A 10,460-nucleotide genomic window follows, 5' to 3' on the forward strand; every position below is an offset into this window, starting at 1 on the left:
AAGGTGATATTTTGACTTTAACCTTAAGTCATTTATAGGGTGGGATTGTTAGGTGTCCTTCTGACTACTGATGTCCTTGAATAAGAGTCCTTCAATCTCAACAGTCCCTCTGTAGGATGACAAAGACATTGACGGGATAAGGCACACATGTTCCTGCAGCTTGCCTTGTGTCCAATCTGTAGTCCTTCCCCAAGTACGGGTCTCCCATGTGGCGCTGGACCATACCTCTAGGTTCAGATGATATGGCCCGTAGGATAGTAATCTATTTTGCAGACTCGCTCCTGATGTGACCTCTGAGGTGTAGTGTGGGCTTCTATATATGATATTGCTGTCTTCTTAGCATTTTCGTGTTATCCTAGAAAGCTTATACATCTATATGGGTTTTTTCCTTGACCGTTGCTCGCCTCATGCTCGTTACTCGCTCTTCTCCCAACCTTTCTTGCCTTTGCACTGTTGGACCCTTTTCTAGAACAACCAGTCTCTTTAGCTCCCCATTTTTGCCTTGGTTTTTGCTCACTCGACATAGGGTGAAATGCCCTTTGTTACATCCTACACTGAGATGTGCTTGACTGGCTTTCTACGTGGTGCCGATTGTCCTTTCTTCTTTGGACTAGTTGTACTTTGTAGACCTTGCCTCCTGATTTTTCACTAAACCAATGAGGGGATATCATCTTTGCCTTCACGACTCTCTTCTTTGCCGTCCTTTTGCCCTCAGAAAGGGGTTTGTCCTCTTACGCTAGCGTGGTCCTCACAACCTTTCTTTGGCAACCCTTGTTTATGCATCTCTATGATAAATGTATGCATGATGAAATGGATGTATATATAGTAACTATTGTTCTTATGATCTATGAAATGATGATGTCTATTCTCAATGTTATAAAATGATATTTTATGAAATGAAATAAATTGATGAATGAAAAGAAAGAAAAAGAAAGGACATAAATGAGTGGAAATAAAGGAAAGGAAATGAATGAATGTCTTAATGTCTGAAATAAATTGATGAATGAAAAGAAAGAAAAGGAAAGGATAGAAAGGAATAGAAATAAAGGAAAGGAAATGAATGAATGTCTAAATGCATGAAACTACGTAACAATCAGTGATTGTGTGAATGATGGTACTAATGGACTAGGTAGATTGCAATGCCAGGTAAGTAGTACTGGTAGATTGCAATGCTAGGTAAGTAGCACCCTCGACCACAGTTATGGTTTGGCAAGGAACTGCGGTGCCCAGGATGCCTGCCAAACGGCTACATCCCTTGTGTTCATGGGATTCTTGTGTGCTCATATGCCAAGTGCACGTGTGTATCAAAATCGCAGCAGAACTAGTAAGGGAACTAGTTGGACACTAACAGCAATAGTTTGTAACAAGCATCCTAAAATTTACAAAGATTACAAACTTAATGGGGAGAGTCTCACATGGCTATTCCACAGGCTGCATTTGTCCTTCTTCCTCGAGGTAACCCTCCTGAGCTACATTTGCATCAAAGTCTATAGTTTTGAGGGCCGAAACCATAGTGGAACTACCACGGTTAGATTTCAATGAAATCTCAGTAAGTTAACACCCATAATAGCACTAACAATACAAGACTACGGTGATGAATATGAATTCACAAGTGTCATGTAAACAAGGGCTAAAACCACATATAGCATAAGTGAGACGAGGAATCACCCTCTGAATGAAACCCATATATAGTAAGTATGGCGATGAATCACCCTTTGAGTAAAACAACATAATAATAAATCACCATACACACCCACTAAGTATAGGAAATCACTCCATCCATTTGACGCGGGGAATCTATCTAGCCGATCAACACGTGGAATACACCCACCAAAACAATACGGGGAATCACTCTGCCCATTGCAAGGAATGTCTCTACCTAGCTAAGATGTGAAGCACTTCCACCAAACAATACAGGGAATCACTCCACCCGTTTGACATGGAGAATCTCTTAACCAAGTCAACACGTGAATTCTTCAAACAAAACAATATGGGAATCGCCCTACTTGATCAACATGAAGACTCTGTTTACCCGCACTATCACGTGGAATAGTACGAAAACACTCCACCCTTGACCAACATGTGGAATCCTTCTACCTGAGTGAAACACGAGGCAAGGCACCCCCAGGATTGGTATGGGGAATCACTCAATCCAATGCCATGAGTACTGAGCACTTTGAAATCACATCATCAAAGTAGTAAATAATCATGACAAGAAAACATGCACTTCATGAGAAAAAGGGGTGAGAATTAGAATATGAAACCCTGAATATACCCATAGATATTTACCTCCCACATTACTAGCGTAGTCGTAGGAATGAACCTACCTGGGCAGTAAATAAATACTAAAGGTTGGGTAGTAGTTCTTGATCTCCTTGTTGGTGAAGGCTTCGAACTCTTAGTCTCATTGAATTTTGAACAAAAAGAAGAAGAAAAGTGTATTGGAATACTGAGCGATCTTGAAAGTGAAATGGGGATTGCTGTCGAAATTCCTTATATACGGGCAATGTTGTACATCACAGTTCTGATAGTTCTAGTGTGGTGTCTTGTTCCTCATGAAAGTCTAGGTGAGGATCCATTGTGCCAATGATGCTAGCCAATCGGTCAACACCTAAGAGGGAAATGAAATAGGCATGTAATTATTTTCTAGAGGCATGTGTAAAATGCTTAACTTATGAAATTGCAGAGAAATTTAAGTAGAACACGTTGCGATGGAAATGTTAACAATTAAGTAATGAAATACTGAACTTTACGGAAAAGGGGTTTCTCGCCCTACATTAAAACCTTAAAATATTAAATCATACGAAGTACAAAAGGTTAGTCGCCATAAAGTGGCAGACAGATTACAAATAGTCACCAAACTTAATATTGTACATCCTAATAGAAGGCACATGGTAGCTATGGCACGTACTGGTACTAAGGAGGGTACTAGTCTTCGTAATTAGGAGTCGGACGAGATTGACTCTTCTTCATCTGGTGTTATGCTAGGGTCTAAACTTGCATAAAAGTCTTTGGTCTCGAGAACGAATCCATAAGTAGGTTAGGCAGTTATGACAAGACTGCTAATGAGAGATAATGTTAACGAAGATGCTATGAAAACTTTTTATGAAAATATTGGACGAACACGTATACGTGTGGTGAGAAATCATACTTACTCTTACAACTACGTGCATCCCTTAAACGTGGCTAGAAATCACCCTCTCGTTTAACACGTATATACTTAGGCATTGCGAGGAATCACCCTTTCGGGACGTTGTCCTTTCTTTATGCAAAATACATAAAAATATAGTATTAGTATGGCGAGGAATAATCCTTCTCCATATTATAAAACTTGTAAAAACCAGTATTCGGCCTATTTCAGACTAGTAACTTTCTTCCACCATACAGGTGCTCATCACATAGATTTTTGACGCACAAGCAGGCATTTGCCATGAAACAGCCCACTAGAAATTCAATAATGGAATTTCTTTAGACTTTAGGAATCTCGTGAAAACTCCGTACGTTTTGACGAATTGACCAATCGCGTAGGTTTTAGTTTGCCAGCATAGTCAGTGTTTGGTGTTAGAAATGCGATTCTATTTATTTGAAATAGTTAGCAGTGTCAAACTGTGATATGGTCTGCGTCATTAGGCTCAGCTGGTTATTTAAGATTTTATGGAGCAATAATCTCATTTTTCAGTTTTTGGACGAAAACACTAGTTCAAAAATGCGTTTTGTTTATATCGAGGCACTTCGGGGTGAATTTCGATAAAAAATTACACAGTTAGTTTAGTATGTATATTTAGAGTTTTCTAGTGTGAAGTTTATTTTTCACTTTTTCGGAATGAATAGTAACCTCAATAGTAGCACCTAGTGCAGTGTTTTCAAAATCACAGTGTGGAATGTCCAAATTATGTTAGAGAAATTTTATTTGGATACTTGGCAAGATCTTTGCCACACTTGGTGAATAGTATTAGACACTTGTCATCAAGGTGATGCAAACAAATGAGCTGGACATGCTGATCATACAAGTGGGAATGGAGCTGAATTTGCACAAGACCCTTCGTCACTTCCTAGTGGCCCAATTACAAGACTTAGAGCCAAACGATTCAAGGAAGCACTAAAATTCGTGGGACTTGTTATGTTAATATTTGTGTTGCTTTTAAAGCTGTAGTTATGACTTTTCCTATTCTTGGAGGGTTGTTCCAAGTATATAAAGGGGTTATTTCAAGTTTTAATATCAGATTTGAAATTTCAGAAGCTTATTTGTCTTTGTGAGGTCTTGTGTTCCTCTTGGTTCTTCAAAGAACTCTTTGAACTTATCAAGTTAATCTTGTGGCGTTCAAGCTCCAAACTTATCACCTTGATTCTGATTTCTTGGTGTGGCATTTTCAATCCTTCGTAGTCTTGGTTTTCATCTAGTTCGGTGACTGGTCAAGGCTCAACAAATCTTGTCAATACGATCTTGGGGTTCCAAGCCATCATTGTTATCGGGTTTCATCACAATTGTTGGTGGAGTTCATATCATTTTGGTATCAAGAGCTTTGGTTCTAAGATAAGTTTGTCTATCTTTTATCTTCGTTCTATTTCCTGTTCCTGCTGTGTTTAAAAAAAAAAAAAAAAAGGGTACACGATTCCAGTAAGAAAACTTCTTCCTTTCAATCTTGTATCTCACCTTATTCAAGTACTTGAACTTTTGATGAGTTTTGGTTGTTTATTTTCTGAATTGCTGCTGGATTATTTTGAATGAGTTTCTTGAAGTTCGATTAAGAACTAAAGAAGACACAGAAGAGTGGAAAAAGGCAAGAGTGTGCGAGACCATATGAGGGTAAAAGCCGTTTAGAGTGAAAACACGAGTGCAAGTGTATCAATTCTTGAGTGAAACACGTGAGGGAGCACTTGTGAGGATTCTAACTTTGTTTGCAGATTTTAAAACATGTCTAATAATCAAGAAGAAGACACAACCGAAGAATTTCGACAACCTCCAGTTCCAAACCTCCAAATGCAAGCGATGTTAGGGGAGATGAGGCATATGTTGAGGGCTGAATTAGAACCTATTCACGAAAGGTTGGACAGGGTAGAAGCGGAAACTCCTAGGGGCCAGCAACATGACATCCACAATAGGCAGCATGGTGGGTGTGGTCCGTGGCGGAATGTTGATGGAGAGGCGGAGTCGGAGGAGTTTGATGAGCAATATTTGAACCGAGGCAGGATTGAGCGTGGGTATAGAAATAGAGAAGCTAGGATGGGTAGGCCTAGGAGGGATAACGATTTAGGAAATATAAAGATTAAAATCCCATCTTTTCAAGGTAAAAATGATCCTGAAGCTTATTTGGAGTGGGAAACTAAAATGGAGATGGTTTTTGATTGTCACAACTACTCAGAGATAAAGAAGGTTAAGTTGGCTGCAATTGAATTTACCGATTATGCCATTGTGTGGTGGGATCAATTACTGATTAATAGGAGGAATAGAGAGCCACCCGTGGACACTTGGGAGGAAATGAAAATGCTTATGAGGAAGCGTTTTGTACCCAGCCACTATTATAGGGGATTGTATCAAAAATTACAGAGGTTAATTCAAGGATCTAAGAGTGTGGATGAGTATTACAAGGAGATGGAGGTAGCTATGATCCGGGCCAATGTAGAAGAGGACTGGGAAGCCACCATGGCTAGGTTTTTGCACAGTTTAAATCGTGAGATTGCGGATATAGTCGAGATGCAGCACTATGTTGAGTTGACGGATATGGTGCATCAAGCCATAAAGGTGGAGGAACAATTCAAAGGAAAGGGATTGGCTAGGAGGGGACTGCCTATGGCTACAACCAGCTCGTGGAAGACAACTCCAAAAAGGGACGACCAGCAACAAAATAAGCCAAAATTTGAATCCTTTAAGAATGCCAACTTAAAGACCGCCACTACTTCAGGTACAATCGAGACTTCAAGTTCTAAAGCACGTGATATTAAGTGTTTTAAATGTCAGGGGCGCGGACATATAGCCAGCCAGTGTGTAAACAAGAGGGTGATGGTGATAAATGCCCAAGGAGAGCTTGAGTCCGAAAATGAGGAAGAAGTAGATAATGATGATATGCCATCTATGGAGGATGCTGACGATGAGCAAAATGCTGTGGTTGGAGATTTATTGGTTGCAAGGCGAGTTCTCAATGTGCAGGTTACGGAGGAAGAAAGTAACCAAAGGGAGAACTTGTTTCATACTCGGTGCTTTGTAAATAACAAAGTTTGCAGTGTCATTATCGATGGTGGGAGTTGCACAAATGTTGCCAGCACTTATTTGGTGGAGAAATTGGCTTTAACTACCTTGAAACATCCTCAACCTTACCGGCTTCAGTGGTTGACTGAATGTGGGGAAATCAAGGTGACAAGACAAGTGTTGGTGGCATTATCCATTGGCAAATATGAGGATGAGGTGCTTTGTGATGTGGTTCCTATGCACGCATGCCATTTACTGTTGGGAAGACCATGGCAGTATGATCTGAGGGTTACGCATAATGGATTCACAAATAAGTATTCCTTCACTCTTAATAGGCAACCTATTACTCTTGTGCCATTAACTCCAAAACAGGTCAAGGAGGACCAATTAAAGTTACAAAGTTCGAATGAAAAAAAAAAAAGGAAAAGGAAAGGAAGGCCGAAACTGAAAAAAAAGACTTAAAAAAAAAGGAGAGAAAAACATTGATCAGAGTGAAAAAGAAAGAAAGAGGATTTCGGCTATAGTGAGAGCAAGAGAGGAAAAATTCAATTACATTGCAAAAAAAAGTGAGATCAAGAGAGCATTATTTTCACACCAACCCCTTATTGTACTCATGTAAAAGGAGGCTCTTTTATGTACTAATGATCTCGTCGGTGCTTTGCCGAGCAATATTGTTTCTCTTTTGCAGGAGTTTGAAGATGTCCTTCCTGAAGAGGTACCTTATGGTTTACCTCCAATCCGAGGGATTGAACATCAAATTGATTTCATACCTGGTGCATCAATTCCAAACCGACCTGCTTATAGGAGTAATCCCGAGGAGACCAAGGAACTTCAGAGGCAAGTAAATGAATTATTGGAGAAGGGGTTTTAGCGTGAAAGTATGAGTCCTTGTGCGGTTCCGGTGCTGTTAGTTCCTAAGAATGATGGAACATGGAGGATGTGTGTTGACTGCCGAGTCATCAACAACATAACGGTAAAGTATCGTCATCCCATTCCTAGACTAGATGATATGTTGGATGAATTGTATGGTTCTTGTGTCTTTACAAAAATTGATCTTAAGAGTGGATATCATCTGATTAGGATGAAAGACGGTGATGAATGGAAAACTGCTTTTAAGACTAAATATAGTTTGTATGAGTGGTTAGTGATGCCTTTCGGTTTAACTAATGCTCCGAGCACATTTATGCGTTTGATGAACCATGTTTTGCGAGCATTTATTGGCAGATTTGTAGTTGTGTATTTTGATGATATCCTGATCTATAGCAAAAATTTGGAAGAACATGTAATGCATTTGAAATCTGTTTTGGAAATTCTAAGGAAAGAAAGGTTGTTTGCTAACCTCAAAAAGCTCACCTTTTGCACGGATAAGCTTCTGTTTCTTGGTTTTGTTGTTAGTAAGAGAGGAATTGAGGTGGATGAGGAAAAGGTGAAGGCAATCCAAGAGTGGTCAACGCCTACAACAGTCAGCCAAGTGAGGAGTTTCCACGGCTTAGCTAGCTTCTATAGACGGTTTGTGCGTGATTTTAGTAGCTTAGCCGCCCCTCTTACTGAAGTCATCAAGAAAAATGTGCCGTTTAAGTGGGCAAAAGAACAAGAAAAGGCATTTAGTCTAATCAAAGAAAAGTTAACTAATGCGCCTTTGCTTGTTTTACCTAACTTTGTTAAAACTTTTGAGATTGACTGTGATGCTTCAGGCATAGGTATTGGAGCTGTTTTGATGCAAGAAGGCCGTCCAATTGCTTATTTCAGTGAAAAGTTGAGTGGGGCAGCCCTAAATTACCCTACTTATGATAAGGAGATGTATGCCTTGGTGAGGGCTTTGGAAAATTGGCAACACTTTCTATGGCCAAAGGAGTTTATGATTCACACAGATCATGAGTCTTTGAAGCATTTGAAAGGACAGCAAATGTTGAACAAATGCCATGCCAAGTGGGTGGAATTCATTGAAACATTTCCGTATGTGATCAGATATAAGCAAGGTAAGGAAAATGTGGTGGCTGATGCATTGTCCCGAAGGTATGCCTTACTTTCCATTTTAGATACAAAAATGCTTGGCTTTGAATACATTAAGGAATTGTATGCTCAAGATTCTGATTTTGGTGATGTGTTCAATGCATGTGAAAAAATGGTGTTTGGTAAGTTTTATAGGTATGATGGATTTTTGTTTCGGGAAAATAAACTGTGTTTGCCAATATGTTCTTTGCTCGAATTGCTTGTGAGAGAAGCTCATGGTGGTGGTTTGATGGGTCATTTTGGTGTAGCTAAGACTTTAGGAATTTTGCATGAACATTTTTTTTGGCCTCATATGAAACGTGATGTGGAAAGAATTGGTGAGAAGTGTATTACGTGTAAACAGGCTACGTCTAAGTTGAAACCCCATGGTTTGTACACCCCTTTGCCAATACCTAGTGAACCTAGGACTGATATTTCTATGGATTTTGTTTTAGGTTTACCTAGGACTAAGAGGGGGAGAGATTCAGTTTTTGTGGTGGTAGATAGATTTTCCAAGATGGCACACTTTATTGCATGTCATAAAACTGATGATGCATCACATATAGCTGATTTGTTCTTCAAAGAAATTGTTAGATTACATGGCATGCCTAAGACCATTGTTTCTGATAGGGATGCAAAGTTTTTGAGTTACTTTTGGAAGACTTTGTGGGGAAAGCTGGGAACTAAGTTGTTGTTTTCTACTACTTGTCATCCACAAACGGATGGCCAAACTGAAGTAGTAAATAGAACTTTGTCGTCTTTGTTGCGTGCTATCATTAAAAAGAACTTGAAAGCATGGGAAGATTGTTTGCCACATGTTGAATTTGCTTACAATAGAAGTATACATTCTGCAACTAAGTTTTCACCATTTGAAATTGTTTATGGCTTTAATCCATTGTCACCTTTGGATTTAACTTCTTTACCTTTGAGTGAACGTGTGAACTTAGATGGCAAAAAGAAGGCAGAATTTGTAAAGATGATTCATGAAAAGGCACGGCTGAACATTGAAAGGAGGACTAAACAATATGTCCATCAAGCCGACAAGGGAAGCAAGAAGGTAGTGTTTCAACCAGGAGATTGGGTTTGGTTGCACTTAAGGAAGGACCGTTTTCCAGAGAAGCGGCGTTCAAAACTCCTACCTCGGGGTGACGGGCCATTTCAAGTAGTAGAACGCATCAATGATAATGCCTACAAGCTTGAATTACCAGGTGAGTATGGTGTCAGTGCAAGCTTTAATGTTGCTGATTTGTCTCCTTTTGATGTAGGTGATGATTTGAGGACAAATCCTTCTCAAGAGGGGGAGAATGATGCAAACCAAGGAGCTGGACATGCTGATCATACAAGTGGGAATGGAGCTGAATTTGCACAAGACCCTTTGTCACTTCCTAGTGGCCCAATTACAAGACTTAGAGCCAAACAATTCAAGGAAGCACTAAATGTCTAATCCAAGAGAATTGGGCTGATTCTAAAAAGACCAAGATGGGCTCAAATAATATTCAAGACTTAGTCCATGTCATCAAGGCAATTGAAGAGGCTAATTAGCACATAGAAATATGATGAATGGTCTGACCATTAAAGGACATGAATTTGTTAAGTTTCAAGAATATTAAATAGGTGAATGACCTTGGTCTTGCCTGGGTACGTGAGATAGATTGAATTTAGTCATTTAGTCATTTCTGGCTGCCTCTAGAAGTCCAAGAGGCCTAAAATTCGTGGGACTTGTTATGTTAATATTTGTGTTGCTTTTAAAGCTGTAGTTATGACTTTTCCTATTCTTGGAGGGTTGTTCCAAGTATATAAAGGGGTTATTTCGAGTTTTAATATCAGATTTGAAATTTCAAAAGCTTATTTGTCTTTGTGAGGTCTTGTGTTCCTCTTGGTTCTTCAAAGAACTCCTTGAACTTATCAAGTTAATCTTGTGGCGTTCAAGCTCCAAACTTATCACCTTGATTCTGATTTCTGGGTGGGGCGTTTTCAATCCTTCGTAGTCTTGGTTTTCATCTAGTTGGGTGACTGGTCAAGGCTCAACAAATCTTGTCAATACGATCTTGGGGTTCCAAGCCATCATTGTTATCGGGTTTCATCACAATTGTTGGTGGAGTTCATATCACAAGGGGAACCATGAGGTGGATTGTGAAGGAAATCAAGGTGTGAGATCAAGCCACCTAAGCCAAACCCTATTTGATCTAATTTATAGCGTTGTGTTTAATCATTTGATTAAATCACTTCCACATGCTATTAATTCCACAAATTCATGTTATGACATCATTACCCACTCCTT

General features: G+C 39.5%; 1 protein-coding gene across 1 annotated transcript; it reads left to right on the top strand.

Moving 5' to 3' along the window:
- The first annotated feature begins 4,915 nt into the window (after nucleotides 1-4,915).
- On the top strand, nucleotides 4,916-7,058 carry LOC118343783. Its single transcript, XM_035683746.1, has 2 exons — nucleotides 4,916-6,559; nucleotides 6,876-7,058. The coding sequence occupies exons 1-2, from the start codon at nucleotides 4,916-4,918 to the stop codon at nucleotides 7,056-7,058; spliced, it is 1,827 nt and encodes a 608-aa protein (XP_035539639.1).
- Nucleotides 7,059-10,460: the final 3,402 nt, after the last annotated feature.

Source organism: Juglans regia, chromosome 12 (assembly GCF_001411555.2).
Source record: "Juglans regia cultivar Chandler chromosome 12, Walnut 2.0, whole genome shotgun sequence".
In the NCBI taxonomy this organism is placed as follows: Eukaryota; Viridiplantae; Streptophyta; class Magnoliopsida; order Fagales; family Juglandaceae; genus Juglans; species Juglans regia.